The sequence below is a fragment of the Osmerus mordax genome, chromosome 24, assembly GCF_038355195.1.
Source record: "Osmerus mordax isolate fOsmMor3 chromosome 24, fOsmMor3.pri, whole genome shotgun sequence".
Lineage (NCBI taxonomy): Eukaryota > Metazoa > Chordata > Actinopteri > Osmeriformes > Osmeridae > Osmerus > Osmerus mordax.
The window spans coordinates 8,801,759-8,821,405 of record NC_090073.1 but is presented as its reverse complement, the minus strand read 5'-3'; the positions used below and the strand labels follow the sequence as shown (position 1 = coordinate 8,821,405).

Below are 19,647 nucleotides of genomic sequence, written 5' to 3'. Positions count from 1 at the left end.
CTAGCTCGCGACCAGCCTAGCTCGCGACCAGCCTAGCTCGCGACCAGCCTAGCTCGCTACTAGCCTAGCTCGCTACTAGCATAGTTCGCTTTTTAGTTTGGCTGTCTTTTATTTGAGTTTTTTTATATATATTTTTGGCTCGGCCAAGTCGTGGAACCTTCTTGATCGACGAGCAGCGAGTTTTTAAGTTTGTCCGTGTCGTGATCCATCTTCTAGAACGCTCCGGAACAGTTCACCTCGGAGGAGTTCCCCGTGTCGGAGTCGAAGGTCAGCATGGACGTGAACTTCCCCGGAGCGGCCTTCGTTATCGTGTCCTGCAAGGAAAGCCAGCTGGGCTGCCGCAAAGAGTGAGTCCGCCATGCACTGCTGTTGTCTCTCTCTCTCTCTCTCTCTCTTTCTCTCTCTCTCTCTCTCTCTCTCTCTCTCTCTCTCTCTCCTTCTCTGTTTGTGGGTTGTGTTTTGGAACTGTTCTCCAGGGCAGTTTGATGCTAGGCCTCGGAGAGAGAGAGGGGCAGAGAGAGAGAGAGGGGCTCTCTCTCGCGCACTCTCTCTCTCCCCTCGGTCACCTCTAGACGTTCACAGTGACCTCTCAGGCCCTCACCAGCCCTCCCCTCTCTGTGTTAGTTCCAGCCTGTACAAGGCCCCGTGGGCTCGGGTCATGGTGTACGGCCTGGGTCACAAGGTGCGCAGGAACGGCCAGCTGAACCTGATGGAGGCGGTGTGTTACCCCCTGGACGCCTCCCCCTCCAACATGGGCCTCACCCTGCCCCCCACCACCAACCAGTACCCCTCGGTCATCATCCCAACAGACAAGATCCACATCAAGCTAGGTGAGGGGGGACATCATCATCATCCCTGGACAGGATACAAACAGACAGGAGGATTCTTTATATAATGTATTATTGTTTTTGCACTGTGCCTGATGGCTGAGATGTAGTTATTTATATATCCTTCTCCCTCCTCTCCCCCCCTCTCCTCTTCTCTCCCCTCCCCTCTTCTCCCCTCCCCTCCTCTCCCCTCCCTTCTCCCCCCCTTTACTCTCCTCTTCTCTCCCCCCCTTTCCCCTCCTCTTCTCTCCCCCCCTTTCCCCTCCTCTTCTCTCCCCTCCTCTCCTCTCCCCTCTTCTCCTCTCCCCTCCCTTCTCCCCCCCTTTCCTCTCCTCTCCTCCTCCCCTCCCCTCTTCTCAGGTGTGTCTCCCCCTCCTGGAGCCGTGCTGGTACTGCACTCCCTCCCTCTGGAGTTCCCCCTGGCCATGGCGTTCGCTGAGCAGCTGCTGACGTGGAAGCAGGGGGAGAGCGACGAGCGCTCGGAGGACGAGCTGGACACGGTGCCCTCGTCCGTGCTGCTGCAGGTGGTGGAGCTGCTAGGTAGGCAGGGCCACGCCCAAGGCCACGCCCGAGGCCACGGCCATGCCTGGAACGGTCCAAACAGCCTTCTGTGTTGGTGTTTCGGTAGACAAGCGATATTTAGATTTAACTTTTGTCTTTTTGCCTCTGGAAGCATTTAATTTTTCTTTACATGTATATATTTTTTCCCTTATACTATTAGTGTTGTGATAACTCTACTTTGCATTTCCTTGACGTTCAAGTCACCGTTCACCTCTCCCTCCCTGCCCCAGGAGGATTGCTGTGGACCACCGATCTGGCCCCCTGCATCAAGGAGCTCACCTTCCATCTGCTGGCCGAGCTCTTCCGGAAGATTCACCACCTGGAGCAGAGGAAGAGCCCGGCAGGTCTGTCCAGCTCCATTGCCCTGCTGCTCAACCCCTGCCTGGCCGTCCTCATGGCCCTGCAGACGGAGCTCCGCAAGCTGTACGACCGCGAGACCCAGGGCTGGGTGTCGGCCGGGACGGGCCCCGCCTCCTCCGGGGGCGTGGCCTTAGCCCTGGGGGCGGAGCAGAGCCGTTTCTCCACCTACTTCCACGCCCTGATGGAGGTGTGCCTGGCCGTGGCGGAGGTCACCCTCCCTCTCAACGTGGGCGGGTCGGGCGTGGGGGCGCTGTCCTCCACCAGCGCCCCCAACCTCAGCGACTCATCCTCCTCCTCGTCCTCCTCCCCGGGCCAGACCCCCCAGAGCCCCAGCCTGCTGTCCAAGCGCAAGAAGGTGAAGATGAAGCGGGAACGGGCGGCGGCGGTGGCGGCGGCGGCGTCCGGCAAGCGCGGCTCGGGGGCGCGGCCGTCGGAGAGCGACAGCGCCCTGCTCAACATGGCGGGCGGCAAGCCCGAGGAAATGCTCTGGTTCCACCGGGGCCTCACTCTGCTGATGATCCTACGCCACCTGGCCAGCAAGGACCCACAGGGCCTGAGCGTCACCAGCGACGCCGTGAGCGACGCCTCCCAGGCCCTGGTGGGCCCCACGGCCCACGGGCGCCTCCTGGTGCTGTCCGGCATCCCCGGACACCTGGAGGAGGGCGCGGTGCGGAGCGCCATCCGCAGGGCCTGCAACGCCCACGGGGGGCTCTTCAAGGACGAGATCTTCATCCCCTTGCAGGAGGAGGAGCCCCAGAAACCCAAGGCCTCCACCCCCCAGGACCCCAAGGTGCCCCCGGACCCCCCCGCCACCCGGGGCACCGAGAGCCCCGACAGCTCCAGCAGCGCCACCCCGGCCATGAGCGTGAGCGCCTCGGCCTCCACCAGCCAGACGTCCCTCTGCAGCTCCACCCAGGGCGTGTCCCGCACGGCCAGCCAGCTCAGCGTGGACCAGGAGCTGGTCGCCGCGCCGCCTCTCACCCCCGCCGCCGCCGCCGCCTTGGGGGGGGCGGGCCCCCAGCCCCCCTCCCAGCCCCAGGACCCCCACACGGTGTCCAGCCAGGAGAGCCTGGACACGTCCCTGTGCAGCACGGGCAGCCTGGGGAGTCTGGGGAGCCTGGGGGAGGCTCCAGAGAGCACGGAGACGGCGTCGGTGTCGGAGGGGGGGTCCATGTATACCGTCACCTCTCTGGACAGCAACGCCACCGTGGCCCGACCAATCAAGGGCTACGCCGTCATCGAGGTGGGTAGAAGCAAGTTGTTATTTTTGGAGGGGAGAAAAGTTGAAAAAATATTTTGGGAAAGTTTTGAAAGGTCGGAAAAATCAAAATACAAGTTTGTGTTGAACTTAGGTTCGCTCGCGGGCCAAAGTGGAGAAGATCCGTGCCAGCCTTTTCAACAGCAGCGACCTGATTGGCTTGTCCAGCCTGGAGGGGGAGGAGGAGCTGATGGAGCTGACCAATGAGGAGTTCCTGACGGCCTCCAGCGTCAACCAAAGCCTGTTTGACACGCAAGGAAGCTCCGCCCTCGAAGATTACTTCCTGGACAAGTCTATTAAAGGTTGGTTTGGCGCAGATCAAGAGGGTTTGCAGGTTCAAATCCCCCCCTGTATGTCGCTTTAGGTAAAAGTGTCTGCCAAACAAATTAACAATGACATAATCATGATTATAGATCATTCATAATTCCACGAAATCAAAACATTATGACATCGATTAGAGCCGTCTGTTCTAAACGGAGCTGTTCAACGTTGCCCAGGCGACAAGCTGGTTCCGGGGGCGCGTGACATTCTGACGGACATCTTCAAGAGCTGCGTCCACTCAGAGCAGATGCTGAGCCTCACGCCGGCCAAGCCCGTCAAGGTGGCGGACATCTTCCTCAGCAAGGAGCAGATCAACTCCCAGACCCCCGGAAATCTGCTGCTCACTTTCTTCACCAATGTGCGGCCTCCTAAGAAGGTTCTGGAAGACCAGCTCACACAGGTACGCTTCTCCATGTATATGTGTGTGTGTGTGTATAAATGTGCCTGTATACGTGTGTGTGTGTGTGTGTGTGTACAGCAGTGTGTCGGCTTCTCAGGGGAACTTGACAAAGATTTTTTTTTTTTTTTTTTTTGAAAGTTTAGAAGAAGAATATAATCTAAAGGTTTTGGGGGAAAGGTATCCAGCAGTATGTGTCGGATCCCTCAGGGTTCACCTGACCACACCTTCTCATTCATGTGTCTTTCCTATGACCTCAACCCAGTTTTTTTCGGAACGTCAAATGTTTTTTCTAGATTCTCCGTAAATACGGGACGCCCAAACCCAACAAGAACAAATACAGCAAGGTGGGCAAGGAGCAGCACCAGGGCAAGGTAGTCAGCACCAAGAGGACCATCACCAAGCCCCCCACCAAGGAGAAGTCTGTGCTCAACAGCGTCAGGTAATCTGATCACAGGAATTCATAAAGCATTCATTAGTGGAATAATTCCATTGCTAAGTGCTGGCTGACTTCAGATACAGCCTGCTTAAAGGCTTACGATCACAAGATCAGATAGAGATATCAGATAGAGATATCTCTGTTTTCATCACTGCGGTTATCTCTGTCTGCCCCCAATAAATGTGAGGATTAACTCAAATAAAACTGCAGAAAAGGAACTGTTTAGATAAGAAGATAACTGAGGTGTTGCTCGCGTCTCCAGGACGGCACTGAGTGAGAAGAGAACCGTCCTGAAGCCCAAGTCTCCTGAGAAGTCCAGACCCGAGGACAAGGACACGGAGAAGTCTCCCGCCAAGAAGCCTGAAGGTGAGCCCTTCATGTTGTGTACGCATAGCGATATGTGCTGTGTATAAAGTGTTGACTGCGTCCAAATGTTTTATTTACAATGTATTTCCTGATGTTGCTTAACTGTCCCAGTTCCAGAGGAGAAGTACCTCACTCTGGAGGGCTTCCACAAGTTTGCCGTCGACCGCGCCAAGCAAGACATCCGTAGCGTGTGGAGGGCTCTTCTAGCCTGTGGTTATGACCTCCACTTTGAAAGGTTAGCCCCCCCACCGCCCCGCCCCCCCCCCCCTCCTGCTCCCCCCACGCTCAGCTTGAAGCAGTTAACATTCCTAGCGGTGTACACAGCACACACACACACACACACACACAGGACTGCAGCGCGTTCAAAACAGTCGGGGGCCGGGAACACCTTGTGCAGTTATGTCAAAACCCGCCTGATGTCACATGACAGTGCTAAACATGCGTGTGAGGACTGCACATGCGTGTGGGGACTGCACACGTGGAATATGTGAGATGGCAACATGATTCTGGACATGACCACTGATGATGATGTAAGACTCGGGAGTCTACAGTCAGCATGGACTATCTTAGCTTACGTTTCCATTAATATCCAGAACAGTACATTAACTACCCACATCAAGTCTTGGGACATCATATTTTTAGCAGGTTCTTGTGCAGTTCAGTTTTAATCAACTGTCAACTGAGAGTTCTGCAAAGAATAACCACTAAGAATGAAACTAGAGGAACACGTATAAGATGTAAGGGACTTGTTTTGGCAGTTGGGTGAGATGAAGTTTAAAGGAGTGCAGCGGGTTCAGCTGTAGCGGGGGGGGGGGCTGGGGAGTGAGGGATGGGGGTGTGTCTGGGGGGGGAGGGGGGGAGTGAGGGATGGGGGTGTGTCTGGGGGGGGGAGGGGGGGAGTGAGGGATGGGGGTGTGTCTGGGGGGGAGGGCTGGGGAGTGAGGGATGGGGGTGTGTCTGGGGGGGGGAGGGGGGGGAGTGAGGGATGGGGGTGTGTCTGGGGGGGAGGGGGGGAGTGAGGGATGGGGGTGTGTCTGGGGGGGGGGGGGGGCAGATGGTTCACAGGGTGGGTGTGTGTGGGGTGTGTGTGGGTGTGTGTGGGTGTGTGTGGGTGGGTGTGGGTGTGTGTGGGTGTGTGTGGGTGTGTGTGGGTGTGTGTGTGTGGGTGTGTGTGGGTGTGTGTGGGTGTGTGTGGGTGTGTGTGGGTGTGTGTGGGTGTGTGTGTGTGGGTGTGTGTGGGTGTGTGTGGGTGTGTGTGGGTGTGGGTGGGTGTGTGTGGGTGTGTGTGGGTGGGTGTGGGTGTGTGTGGGTGTGTGTGGGTGTGTGTGGGTGTGTGTGGGTGTGTGTGGGTGTGTGTGGGTGTCGTCCTGTAGGGGAACAGATGGTTTAACTCTGTCCTGTGTGTGTGTCCAGGTGTACCTGTCTGGACACCAGGCACGCTCAGAAGGCCTGCAGGAAGTGGAGCCTGGAGATGGACGTGGCTCTGGTGCAGTATGTCAACAGGCTGTGCCGTCACCTGGCCATCACCCCCAGCACGCCTCCACCCCCACGAGGTCTACCTGGAGCCCAGCGACGCCGCTGACCCCCGCGTCACCTGCCTGCTCAGTATGTCACCTGTGGTAGAGAGTGTGTGTGGGGTAGAGAGTGTGTGTGTGGTAGAGAGAGAGAGTGTGTGTGTGGTAGAGAGAGGGTGTGTGTGTGTGTCTGTGGTAGAGAGAGGGTGTGTGTGTGTCTTTGGTAGAGTGTGTGTGGTAGAGAGAGTGTGTGTGTGTGTGTCTGTGGTAGAGTGTGTGTGGTAGAGAGAGCGTGTGTGTACTGACGGGGCCCTCCTGTGTGTCCCTGTGCAGACGTGCCGGTGGAGAGCCTACGTCTGCGCTTTGCCCTGCTGCAGTCGCTCAACAACACCCTGGAGAGCTTCTTCCTGCCCCTGGTGGAGCTGAGGCAGACACACACCTACCAGAACAGCATCGCAGCCCTGCTGGCTGAAGCCAAAGGTCAGAGGGCAACATCGCAGATCTTTTCTGCCTCTCTGAGGAGGACCTTGAGCTGTCGGGGGATCTGCCCTGGATGAGACCGGCTCTGGGCTGGTCAGGACGCTGGTCAGCAGTCCATCTCACCTCTCCACCCTCCTCTCCCCCTCCTCCCCTCCCTCCCCAGGCCTGGTCTTCTATGACACCAAGGTGACGGTGATGAACCGGGTTCTGAACGCCACAGTGCAGCGCACGGTGGACCACGCCGCCCCTGAGATCACCCTGGACCCTCTGGAGATGGTGGGAGGTGAGCTTCCCGAAGCCGGGAGCAGAGGCCACACCCCCAACACTGGCCACACCCCCAACACTGCCCACGCCAACAACCCCCCCCAAGGCCAGCCTTGTTAATGATGTGTGTTTCTGTCTCTGTGTGTGTGTTTCCCAGGGGAGATCCGCACCCCAGAGAACACCTACTTCTGCCAGGCAGCACGCCAGCTCTCCTGCGTCCCCTCCTCCCAGCTGTGTGTGAAGCTGGCCAGCGGGGGAGACCCCACCTACGCCTTCAACATCCGCTTCACCGGGGAGGAGGTCCACGGCACCAGTCAGTCTGCAGCCTCCAGCCCTCCTCCTCTCACCTCCAGCCCTCCTCCTCTCACCTCCAGCCCTCCTCCTCCTCTCACCTCCAGCCCTCCTCCTCTCACCTCCAGCCCTCCTCCTCTCACCTCCAGCCCTCCTCCTCCTCTCACCTCCAGCCCTCCTCCTTCTCCTCTCACCTCCAGCCCTCCTCCTCCTCTCACCTCCAGCCCTCCTCCTCCTCTCACCTCCAGCCCTCCTCCTTCTCCTCTCACCTCCAGCCCTCCTTCTCTCACCTCCAGCCCTCCTCCTCCTCTCACCTCCAGCCTCCTCCTCTCACCTCCAGCCCTCCTCCTCCTCTCACCTCCAGCCCTCCTCCTCCTCTCACCTCCAGCCCTCCTCCTCCTCTCACCTCCAGCCCTCCTCCTCCTCTCACCTCCAGCCCTCCTCCTCCTCTCACCTCCAGCCCTCCTCCTCCTCTCACCTCCAGCCCTCCTCCTTCTCCTCTCACCTCCAGCCCTCCTTCTCTCACCTCCAGCCCTCCTCCTCTCCACCTCCAGCCCTCCTCCTCCTCTCACCTCCAGCCCTCCTCCTCCTCTCACCTCCAGCCCTCCTCCTCCTCTCACCTCCAGCCCTCCTCCTTCTCCTCTCACCTCCAGCCCTCCTTCTCTCACCTCCAGCCCTCCTCCTCTCACCTCCAGCCCTCCTCCTCCTCTCACCTCCAGCCCTCCTCCTCCTCTCACCTCCAGCCCTCCTCCTCCTCTCACCTCCAGCCCTCCTCCTCCTCTCACCTCCAGCCCTCCTCCTCCTCTCACCTCCAGCCCTCCTCCTCCTCTCACCTCCAGCCCTCCTCCTCCTCTCACCTCCAGCCCTCCTCCTCCTCTCACCTCCAGCCCTCCTCCTCCTCTCACCTCCAGCCCTCCTCCTCTCACCTCCAGCCCTCCTCCTCCTCTCACCTCCAGCCCTCCTCCTCTCACCTCCAGCCCTCCTCCTCCTCTCACCTCCAGCCCTCCTCCTCCTCTCACCTCCAGCCCTCCTCCTCTCACCTCCAGCCCTCTCCTCCTCTCACCTCCAGCCCTCCTCCTCCTCTCACCTCCAGCCCTCCTCCTCCTCTCACCTCCAGCCCTCCTCCTCTCACCTCCAGCCCTCCTCCTCCTCTCACCTCCAGCCCTCCTCCTCCTACACGCTCCACGCCGGCATCCAGGAAGTCACCTGCTAATCTGTGCTTCTTCCTCTGATTCTCCTCAGGTGGCTCCTTCAGACACTTCCTGTGGCAGGTGTGTAAGGAGCTGCAGAGCTCCGCCCTCTCCCTGCTGCTGCCCTGCCCCAGCGCCGCAACCAATCGGAACAAGGTACGTGCCCGGGCTCCACCGACAGAGCATCATTTGGACTCCACCTCCATTTCCTGAACCTAGACAAACCGAGCTGTTTTTGCGTTCTCCTAGGGGAAGTACATCCTGACCCCTTGTCCAATCAGCTACGCCGAGGAGCAGCTGCTGCACTTCTTCGGCCAATTGCTGGGCATCGCCATCCGGGCAGACGTGCCCCTGCCCCTGGACCTCCTGACCTCCTTCTGGAAGGGTCTGGTGGCCGAGCCCCTAGACCCCGACCTGGACACCTGCAGGAGGCTGACCTGCTCACCTATAACTACGTCAAGAAGTTTGAGAATGTGAGACACACACACACAGACGGATAGACGTGTGTATATTTAGTTGGAGGAGGGATCACGTTAAGAGCCCTCTTTCTCTCTCTCCCCCTCGCTCTCTCCCTCCCCCACCCTCCTGGTGCCCTCTGACCTCCTGCATGCCCTCTGACCCCCTGTGTGACCTCTGACCCCTCAGGTGAGCGAAGAGGCGGAGCTGGAGGCGCTGTGTGCGGAGATCTCGTCCCAGCAGCACTCTGGGGAGAGCCCCGACTCGCCCAGCCGGCCCTGCTGCACCTTCACCTACGTCACCATGACCGGGGACGAGGTGGAGCTGTGCCAGGGGGGGCGCCACCTCTGTGTCAGGTACCCCCAGACCCCCCTCCACCCCCAGACCCCCCTCCACCCCCAGACCCCCCTCCACCCCCAGACCCCCCTCCACCCCCAGACCCCCCTCCACCCCCAGACCCCCCTCCACCCCCAGACCGCCCTCCACCCCCAGACCCCCCTCCACCCCCAGACCGCCCTCCACCCCCAGACCGCCCTCCACCCCAGACCGCCCTCCACCCCCAGACCGCCCTCCACCCCCAGACCGCCCTCCACCCCCAGACCCCCCTCCACCCCCAGACCCCCCTCCACCCCCAGACCCCCCTCCACCCCCAGACCCCCCTCCACCCCCAGACCCCCCTCCACCCCCAGACCCCCCTCCCCCACTTCACACCGTGTGTGTGTGTGTGTGTGTGTGTGTGTGTGTGTGTGTCCAGCTGGGAGAACAAGGACGTGTACGCCCGGGCGGTGAGGGCGCTGCGCCTGAGGGAGCTGGAGAACCAGGAGTGCACCAGGGCGGTGCGGGCGGGGCTGGCCTCCGTCATCCCCCTGCAGCTCCTCACCATGCTCAGCCCCCTGGAGGCGGAGCTACGCACCTGCGGCCTGCCCTCCATCAACCTGGAGTTCCTCAAGGTACATTTAGTCATTTAACAGACGCTCTTATCCAGAGCGACTTACAGGAAGTACAGGGACATTCCCCCCGAGGCAAGTAGGGTGAAGTGCCTTGCCCAAGGACACAACGTCATTAGGCACGGCCGGGAATCGAACCGGCAACTGATTAATAGCCCGATTCCCTAACCGCTCAGCCATTCCGGTAGACACACACCTGGCCTTTCTCCCTCTAGCAGGCTCTTTCATCCAGAGCCATGTAGTAGATTATTACAGGAGGAAGTGTAGCTCCTTAGTATTGTACGTACGATACTGTAGGTGAAGTCATATATATATATATTTATTTTTTTATCCTTATTTTTTTATTGATTTTAAACAACAAACATTCTTTTAACATATGAATTCAAATACATAAAAAAGGTACGCTTCTTGCCCACATGCCAACAACCCACCCACAAACTTTGAGCCATCTGTTGATAGAAAAAAAAAAAAGTGAAGTCATATTGAGTCCATGACCGCTCATCCAGTGACCTGAGTGTTCCTCTCGCAGGCCCACACCATGTACCAGGTGGGCCTCATGGAGACTGACCCGCACATCGAGTTCTTCTGGGCGGCGCTGGAGACCTTCACCCAGGAGGAGCTCTGCAAGTTCATCAAGTTCGCCTGCAACCAGGAGCGCATCCCCTTCACCTGCCCCTGCAAGGACGGGGGGCCGGACACCGCCCACGTGCCCCCCTACCCCATGAAGATCGCCCCCCCTGACGGGCCCGCAGGTACTGGGACAGGGAAGCGGCAAAAACATCGATTCATGTCTCTGTATGTGTGTGTCTGTGCGTGTGTGTGTGACAGACATCTTATCCCTGTTATCTACTCCATGTCCTCTTTGGGCTGTTGGTACAGGAATCTCTGATAGTGATTATCATCCAGGCTCATAGTGTCTCTGCCCGAGCCAGACTTTGAACATCCTCGTTTCTATTTTTGGGTCTCCCCGGCCCTTTATTGTGTCTGTAAATTAGTCCAAACAGTTTGAAACGAGCGAGTTCCAGTACTGAGCGGTTTGGTTCAGAGGAAGCCGTGAACCCGATCGTGTTCCCTTCCAGAGGCGAGGGGTCTTGTCCTCCGCTGGGCTGTAAAGGCAGATGTGATCCCGCGGGGAGAGCAGATTAAAAGTACTTCTCATGTTGAAGGTTTTACCTGTAATCCAGCTGCTAATCCCACTCAGCCTTGACAGAACATTTGAATAGCTTCCAAAAGCACTCCAGATAAGAGATGACGTGCGTACATCCAGCGCTATTACCTCAGCGAGACGTTACCTCACCCCGACAGGGTGTTTTTAAACTGCCTAGACTCCTTCATTAGAGTGAAAGTGAGCCAAATCCGGTTTCTGGGCTCTAACTTGTGTTTCTTCTCCTCCATGTGCTTGCGTGGACAGGATCTCCAGACTCGCGCTACATCCGGGTGGAGACCTGCATGTTCATGGTTAAGCTTCCCCAGTACTCGTCCCTGGACGCCATGTTGGAGAAGCTACGCTACGCCATCCACTACCGAGAGGACCCGCTCAGCGGCTAGGGGCGTCGCCGTCGGAAACAACACCTCCATGTGACTTAACAGCTAACACCCCCCCCCCCCCACTCATCATGTAGTCCAAGTTCCCCTACGACCACACCCACGCTCTGTCAGAACCACACTGAAGAAGGGTTTCTACCCTGTTTTTATAGTTTGATGCTGCTTGTTTTCTGTCTCTCCTCCACCCCCCCCCCCCCCTCCTCATTGTATTTGCACTTCAATATTTAAATAACATCGCGAGAGGTTTGAGACATTTTGTTCAGGAGTGCGTTTCACTTGATTTTATTCAGGGGGGGTCAGAGGTCAGAGGTCAGATCCCCACTTGCCTTGACACTGATGACGATGTCTGTTCTGGTTGCACTGAGTCCTGGAGTGACGTCATTACTGACAGAGGTGGTGGTGGGGGGGGGTGACAGGGCACATAGTCTGTAGAGGAAACTCTTCATCCTTCTTCACCTCCATGTTCCCCCCTTTCTCACCTACATCCCCCCTTCCAGCAGGCTTGATCCCTCCCTCCTTCTCCCTCCCTCTCTCTGTCAAGGGAGGCCCTGGAACAAGCCTCCTCTTCCCGCCTCTTCCCTCCCAGGGACGGGCAGCCTACATGGGGACTGGCATCCCTCAGTACTCCCCTTCACGTGTTGTCCTCCAGGGACAGGACGAGGCCTGGGTGATGTCCTCCAGGGACAGGACGAGGCCTGGGTGATGTCCTCCAGGGACAGGACGAGGCCTGGGTGATGTCCTCCAGGGACAGGACGAGGCCTGGGCCTGGTCTGAGCTGCTCTCAGCAGCAAACCACATGAACAAGCACTGCGGAGGAAGTCATGTAGTTACTGCCTGTGAAGACTGCTTACGGACAAACCTAACTTATCTGCCTATATATATATATATATATATATAAACAGTGAATATATTTTATTCAAGTCGATAAAGAGGGTATGTGAGTCATGTAAAAAGTCATATTAATCTATTGAGTAAAGTTTAAAGTTGAGTTTTCTTTAAGTTTCCTAGCGGCTGTGGCGGCATGGGAAGGTGAGGTTGACTTGAAGCTCTGACTAGTTATTCCTGGTTGCCAGGTTTGGGACGTATTGGGTTGCCAGATCTGCTGTGCTCATATGTTTGTGTTGCTAAACCTGTGTTTCTTTTGTGCAATGGGAGGGATATGTGTCCCTCCCTAGCTGCTCAGCTTGAGTGCTTCTGCTACTGAATGTGCTACGACCCCCCTACCCCTCCACATTCACACCTTTCAACATTCACCTCGGAGGGCGGATTCACTTTAGTTCTGCCTTCTGCTGACTTCCTGTCAGAGCAGGAAGTCAGCAGTACCTTTCGTCTATTTTACCCATAACCAAAATGTTATAGCTGTGCAAAGACTCTACAAAAAAAATATGTAAATAGGTCATTGTTATATTTCTTGGCATTTTTCTTTTTGTCCTTTTTTTAAAAATTGCTGATTCATTTCTCCCGATTCGTTTTCTTTGCATTTCTTCTGCACTACTCTTCCAAGAAAAATATGACGAAACACACAAACTGTGATATTCTCAACTGGATATCCTGTTTGTTGAGGTTTTTTTTTTTTTTTACTAAATTTGAAGTGACAAGTAACTCAGCTGACTCTTGTCTCTCCTCATGGTGAAACATATTTTCTTGTACGAGTGAAAAGTAATTTTACTTGGATGGGAACTTGAAGAACACAACGGAAGCTACTGAAATATTTAAGATGGTTGAATTGCTTGCCAATTTAGTTTGGGTTTGGTTCTTTTAAAGGGTTTTACCGCTGCTAATATGGACGCTCTCCCCACTCCATTCATACCTCTAAGGAAGGAGCCGAGATCATAAAAAGGACATATCCGTACAGAGGAGTAAATGAGAAAATGTGTGATGTACATTTACTTGATATTTATGACAATTATTTATGGTTGCATTAACTTAACTTTGTCTTACTTCTGCACATCGGAAACTTAACACAGATATCTAAAAATGGATTATACAGAAGTAAAGAATCGGATGGCGTTTATGATTTCTGTGTCACAATTAAAAAACAATGTCTTGATGTAAGCTTGAAGCGAGTGTGTGGATTTTAGTGTCTCCTTTGTTTTCCCTCCACGCGATGACATCTTCCATGATGACTTCTTGCCCGAGCAGCGTTTAAAGTAATCTGTCTTAGAAATAAATAGAAGTTCAGCTACAGGCATCACTTAAGAGAAAAGCTACGTGAGTCTGGGTTTTCTGACGATTGTGAAAGCCTGTTATTCCTCTCAGACATGCTTTTTATGTAAGGCCTCGTCTTCTAGACGTGTTGCGTCACAGCTGACAGGAATGTTTAACCAGACACCTAACAGAGCAGCCCTGGCTGGCTCTGACCAGTTTCAACTGGATTTCAGCCCTTGCCACCTTCCCTCCACACGCACGCACACACACACCCACTCCCCACACACCCCCTCCCCACATATTTCACCTTCCTTTGCATGTTATATATATATTTACAGCAGGTCCAGACTGCATTTTTACCGGACTTGTGAGGACCAGACGTGTGATGCATCCTTGTCATGTTTTGGCCCCGGGCTCTTTGGAGTTGGGTGTCTTGAAACGGGGGGACTCCTCACCGGCATCCCTTTTAATGACCAATGAGGATGCCGACACGGGTCGCAGCCCTCGAAAACTAACCAATCACACGGTCGAGCTTTTAAAAAACAGGAATTGTTTACATCTTCCAACGTCACCCTCATTCTGACCTATTGACATGACTTTTTACCTCTTGCTCAGACGCAGAATAGGATTTGTGAAATGAGGCAAGTTGTTGACCTGTCTCAATCTCACACTGTAGATAACTCAGGGGTTTGAAGGTTAAAACACATGAGCAACACTTTTGGTTTGAGCAGTCCTTCTTTACTGTAAATGGGGTCAATACCGGTTATCATTCATATGTGAATTTTCTGAGTTATGGTGCCATAAAAGCTAAGAATGGCTCAATGGTTGTGTTTTTATCAGATGACAGCTCAGGCAGGGAAACTTACAATGTCACAGATCAGAAGATTATTTAGAACAGTAGGGAGACAGGGTTTGCCATAATTACTATGTCCTATGAAATTGGCACTGAACTGATCGAGATGAAAATGAGTTGAACCCTCAATTTATCTGCTGTCATCCGAAACGTTAATCATAAGGTCAATTATATTTTAATTCAGCCTCATTTCGAAACACCCCGAATGGAGAATCTTTCACTGGTTAAATAACTGATTTATGGTTGAATGACCTTCTAAATGTAATCGTTTAACCCTCGTGCTGCATTCGGGTCACATGACCCAAAGCTTCATAACGAACCATCGTTGAGTTTACCCAATTTTACCCAAAACAAAAACAAATACAAATAATTTTCTTTTAACCTTTGCAATGTGGGGGGTCTGAGACAGGCCAACGGTTAAAAGAAAATGCTTCACTTTGTTTTTGTATGAGGTAAATTTGTCGCAATACGACGGTGGGTCACAATGACTGATGGGTCAGAATGACCTGAAGATAACACACGGGTTAAGGGATCTGAACCAACTAATAGCAATGCGTAATGATGTGTCTTTGTAATGACAATGATTAGCTTGCAGGTTTAGTTGAAGACATTCTCTTGATGGCGTACTGCGCTCTCTATTTATGGTGAAAGTACTCACTGGTCAGCATGAAAACACTGTATCCAGTTCTTCATTAAGAGGGAGTCAGGTGGCTGAGTGGTGAGGGAATCGGGCTAGTAATCCGAAGGTTGCCAGTTCGATTCCCGGTCATGCCATCTGACGTTGTGTCCTTGGGCAAGGCACTTCACCCTACTTGCCTCGGGGGAATGTCCCTGTACTTACTGTAAGTCGCTCTGGATAAGAGCGTCTGCTAAATGACTAAATGTAATGTAAATGTAAATTAAGAGCCTGTTACAAGATCAAGTCAACCTCAGCTGAGGCTGAATGTGATCAAACCAACAGCAGTCCACATGGTATAGTGTGGAATGGTATAATTTGGATACAGAAAATGACAGATTCTCTAAATATCCATCACCAATATCTTCTGGATTTGGTTTTGTAATATTTTACTGTTTGAAAAACAGGACAATGTGCTCAGTGTGTCCACTGTTATTTTACTATACTGTGCATCTGGTTGGGATGGGTAGAAGATAGTTGGCTCTCCAGACAGCACATTCAGGAAAAGAAATATAATTTATTCATCTTAAATACAGTACAAAAGCGGATGAAGAAAGTGCTAAAATAGTATTTTACATCAACATAGAACATGCCAACAAATAATTATACACCTCTATATGGTTTCTACCTAGACCATAATGATTCAAGAGGATATCATTTTCCAAAAACTACATCCACTGCCAGAGCAGTGTCTACATTTAGACAGATCAATCCCTCGATCAGGCCAAGGGGTCAAACAATCCTCATCCAGTCAGTCCTTCAATGAGTCCGCGAGACAGCCACAAGTCCAGGCGCATGCGGGTGAAGTCTGGAATGATTTGGGGTTCGTCGTTGCTGTCGTTGACCCTCACACAGACAGCGCGTAGCTGGGCCTGGCTGTGTGAGAGCACCGGCGCGAGAGCGGAATGGAGTGTCGGTTTGAAATAGTGAAGCATGAGGTCGCTCTGGTCGGGGCCATCGCCTAGGAAGACATGCCCAGCTGTTTCTTGAGCCTCCATAGCTGCTCGATGCTTATGTTGTTGCCTCCGCACACCACGACCACCACAGGCCCCAGATCCTTCGCCAGCTTGCCCTCCTTCTGCAGGCGACCGACGATGTCGCAGTACACGGCCGCCAGGGCAGCGCCGCACGCCGGTTCCACCAGGATCTTCTCGTCATCTGAGGACGGGGGAAGAGAGAAGAAGCGAGTGTTCAGACTCTGAGAAGTTTTTTCGCGGTCTCACCTGGGAGACTCTAGGGAGAAGGTGGAGGGATGTGCGTGGGGACACTTACCGACGAAGCGTTCGACAGCTTTCACGGCCTCCTGGTCTGTCACTAGCTCGGAGAACACTTTGTGCTCGCCGACGAGTTTCAGGGTCTGCGCCGACACTCTCGTGAGGCCCAACGTCGTGGCGATACTGCAGAGCAAAAAGCAACAAAATATGATTATTATTATTAAAACACGTCACTTAAGTACGTCTGTTGGACGTCCGAGAGCGAGCATCTCTAGCGACATCCGTACCTGGTGATCTCGGGCAGGGTGACCAGCTTCCCGGCCTTCATGGCAGCGTTGAGGCTGTGCGCGCCCACGGTCTCCATGGCGACGATGGGGACATCTTCCCAGCCGGCGCGACGCAGACCTTCCACCACCCCGTTCAGGAGACCCCCGCCCCCCACGGAGAGCACCACCGCCCCCGGCTTCACCTGCAGCTGTGACTCCAACTCCTCCACCAGGGAAGTGTGACCCTCCCTACACACACACACACACACACACACACACACAGCAAGTGAGTTTTCAAGAAGCCAGAATGCAAAACGTAATCGCTGTGAATCTATTTTATTGCCATGAATTATGTCACCAAAAACCAGGACTCAATGTGCTGTAAAAACAATATTTTACAACAGCTCTGATAAAAAACACACACACCTCACGCACACTACAGTGTTGAGCTGATATGTGTCTAATTATAGGCCGGTTGGGACACAAACCATAAACACGTGCTTGTACATATAGTGATCTCTGGAAGCAATTTACACAAGTCTCAAATCTCGCTATCTCAGCTATGTTATCTCCTACACAACACGCTATCAGAGAGGCGGTGATGATCAGGGCAGATTAAACCACTCACCAGATTAAAGGGTCGTCGAAGGGAGAGATGAAGATCCAGGCAGGGTTATTTGCCACTAGTTGCTGTCCATACTCAATACTCTCATTCAGCGCCTGGGAATGGCACATAAATCATTGTTATTAAAAAAAACAAGCAGTTTCAGATGCTCATGTTCACTGTTAATGCTCCCTGACTCATAAACATTGATCAACCTGACGTACCCTCTCTTGTGTATTATCTACTCTGAAGTGTTAGGTAATGCACTTGGTATTGTATCGTTTAATGGCGAACTGCTGTCCTAATACAGTATCTGTGGAGTGGACCTCTGACCTTACATTTACATTTAGTCATTTAACAGACGGTCTTATCCAGAGAGACTTACAGTAAGTACAGGGACATTCCCCCCGAGGCAAGTAGGGTAAAGTGCCTTGCCCAAGGACACAACTTCCTTGGGCAAGGCACTTGGGCAAACAACCTTCTGATTAATAGCCTGATTCCCTAACCGCTCAGCCACCTGACTCCCTACCTTGCCATGGATGATGACGTTAGCGCCCTCGTCCTTCAGCCTGTCCACCGTGGCGTTGGGGGTGACACTGGGGACCACGATGGTGGCGGGGACTCCGAGTTTCCGGGCGGAGTAGGCCGCTGCCATTCCAGCGTTTCCACCTGTGTGATGAGGAGTTAAAGAAACGTCACAAAACATCCAAAGTCGCATGTAGAGCCCTAACACAACCCTGACAATCATGCTTGAAATGATGTTTTTACACATTTTTACATATTTTTCTTAGGTTACGTAACATCCTCATTGCATGTACTGTGGCTGTTATCAAATCCGAAGACTCTGATTGGTTGCTCACCTGAACAACAGACGAATCTCTCGCAACCTCTTTCAGCCCACTGCAAGACAAAGCAAAGAAGCACATGACTCACTCAAGTCCCCCACTCCACGGGCACTGGGCACTACAGAAACAAACCCATGCCACCAGATTGCCATGCCAACACAGCCAGACTTCCTCAAACTGGTCTGAACTGGTACCAGTCGGAACACACAGTGCTGCATAGAACCCCCCCCTTTCCTCTCAGCCCCTCCCTCGTGGCCCATAACTGCCGAGTACCCTAGGACAACTGACTAGCCAAATCACATCCCCGGGCCATTTTACTTGATATATCTCCCCCCCCCCCCACCCCCTCCACCCCCCCCTCCAGTCCGTACAAACAGAGCCTGAAGGAACTTATCGAGTAGCGTTGACACTCACGGTCTTGCAAAGGTGTCCGATGCCCCGGATCTTGAAGGAGCCGGTGGGCTGGGAGGAGTCCAGCTTCAGGTAGACGGAGGTGCCGGCCAGCTTGGTGAGGGGCAGGCTCTCCCGGGCCGGGGTGGCTACGTGTAGGGTCTCCTGGGTCTTCATCTCTCTGTCGTCTCTACTGGACACGACCAAGACACACCCGTCAACCTTCACATTAACAACCAGCTTTCACGTCAACTCTCACTGGTGATGAATATGGTATGTGACACTGCTGATTAACTGCTGGTCCACGGATTGCTGATAACAACTATTACTGTCTGGTGACACTTGTTTAACTACTGCAGTGTGCTATGTACTACTGTAACAAGTTAGTAGCATTTACATTTTTATTACAGTAGCTTACATTACATACATATATGCTCATACACTTTAACACCACATAGCAAACCGCTACTTCAGGGAAAAAAAGTTCACAGCCAGTATAATAACTGAAGTGTAAATTATTTAATCTGAGATATAATTGTATAAAGTGTCTTGAAATTCAATCTTACCAGATCCGGTTTGTAGAAATAGCAATAAAGAGGTTCGTAAGTCGAATAGTCAGTTATAAATGTGCCTTTTCTCTAGACAACATCTTGAATCATTATATACCTGCTCTCGTGGGCTTGTCACTGGGAATCCACCTCCTCAACCAATCAGCGTTGGGAACTCCTCTGTCGTCAGACCACGCCTGACAGGTGGAGGATGAGAGCTGGTGTCGCATCTGTCACCGAATAAGGAATTTCAGTCTGACCGTTTATCACTGTTACAGTGTATTACGTAACAGAAACGGAGATAGTCTGGTCTAATGGTCGACCCAGATCCTTTTGTCAGAGCAGCGTATAATTTAAAGGCAGAAGAAGAACATTTAAGTATCTACTTTACTTTTTAACAAAATACGATCAATAAAAGTTTAGCAAACAAAATAAAAAACCTTAAAACTCTTAATTACGTTAGTCGAATTTTGTTGAAATATAAATACTAAATGTCCATAGTCTTGCTTTTGTTAGCATTGTTGTTGTGATTTGACATTTTAAATTATTGTTTGGGTGACTCATTAAAAACTTGTGAGACACAGCATATTTTCTAATATGGGTCATAGCGGACGTTAAATATCAAAATGAATGTACCAGCCAATTATACACGAGGTTCTCTACTGTGACGGTTTCAGCTGAAGAGGCAGGTGTAGGCTATAGCACACCGGGGGATTACCAAAAGAGTCGGTACTATTTTGGATCCGATAGGCTACTACCAAAAGCGGACGGGTTCAATGGTGCCAAGGGCAGACGAGTATCCTAATGTCAGGCAACTGTCATGTTGACTGCTCGAACTCGATAGATCCGGATTGACGAACCTGACATATCCGCCTTCGGGTCCCAGA

At 53.1% G+C, this 19,647-nt stretch overlaps 2 protein-coding genes across 4 annotated transcripts in view; one reads left to right on the top strand and one right to left on the bottom strand.

Annotated features, from left to right (window-relative positions):
• LOC136932611 (probable E3 ubiquitin-protein ligase HECTD4) overlaps window positions 1–13,271 on the top strand; it is a 39,787-nt gene extending 26,516 nt beyond the window's left edge. The window contains 21 exon segments of the mRNA XM_067227782.1: window positions 217–347; window positions 625–830; window positions 1,188–1,367; window positions 1,619–2,991; window positions 3,101–3,308; window positions 3,504–3,727; window positions 4,021–4,166; window positions 4,426–4,529; window positions 4,641–4,764; window positions 5,943–6,057; window positions 6,059–6,134; window positions 6,377–6,523; window positions 6,687–6,806; window positions 6,945–7,100; window positions 8,321–8,424; window positions 8,518–8,688; window positions 8,691–8,741; window positions 8,914–9,080; window positions 9,479–9,674; window positions 10,201–10,423; window positions 11,083–13,271. Of these exon segments, the coding sequence (XP_067083883.1) occupies window positions 217–347; window positions 625–830; window positions 1,188–1,367; window positions 1,619–2,991; window positions 3,101–3,308; window positions 3,504–3,727; window positions 4,021–4,166; window positions 4,426–4,529; window positions 4,641–4,764; window positions 5,943–6,057; window positions 6,059–6,134; window positions 6,377–6,523; window positions 6,687–6,806; window positions 6,945–7,100; window positions 8,321–8,424; window positions 8,518–8,688; window positions 8,691–8,741; window positions 8,914–9,080; window positions 9,479–9,674; window positions 10,201–10,423; window positions 11,083–11,219 (4,359 nt within the window). The 3' untranslated portion in view covers window positions 11,220–13,271.
• Window positions 13,272–15,390: 2,119 nt separating this feature from the next.
• LOC136932607 (L-serine dehydratase/L-threonine deaminase-like) lies at window positions 15,391–18,947 on the bottom strand. 3 transcript variants are annotated; one of them, XM_067227777.1, is made up of 8 exons: window positions 18,879–18,947; window positions 18,237–18,405; window positions 17,838–17,877; window positions 17,507–17,646; window positions 17,002–17,093; window positions 16,395–16,622; window positions 16,166–16,290; window positions 15,391–16,051 (listed from the first exon to the last, which is right to left on the bottom strand). In XM_067227777.1, exons 2-8 carry the CDS (start codon window positions 18,387–18,389, stop codon window positions 15,855–15,857), a joined length of 975 nt encoding a protein of 324 aa, XP_067083878.1. In that variant the 5' UTR covers window positions 18,390–18,405; window positions 18,879–18,947; the 3' UTR covers window positions 15,391–15,854. The 3 variants fall into 3 exon arrangements, with proteins under 3 accessions (XP_067083878.1, XP_067083875.1, XP_067083877.1); XM_067227774.1 differs by lacking the exon at window positions 18,879–18,947 and adding an exon at window positions 18,779–18,840; XM_067227776.1 differs by lacking the exon at window positions 18,879–18,947 and adding an exon at window positions 18,779–18,831 and having other exon boundaries at window positions 18,237–18,402.
• Between the last annotated feature and the right edge of the window lie 700 nt (window positions 18,948–19,647).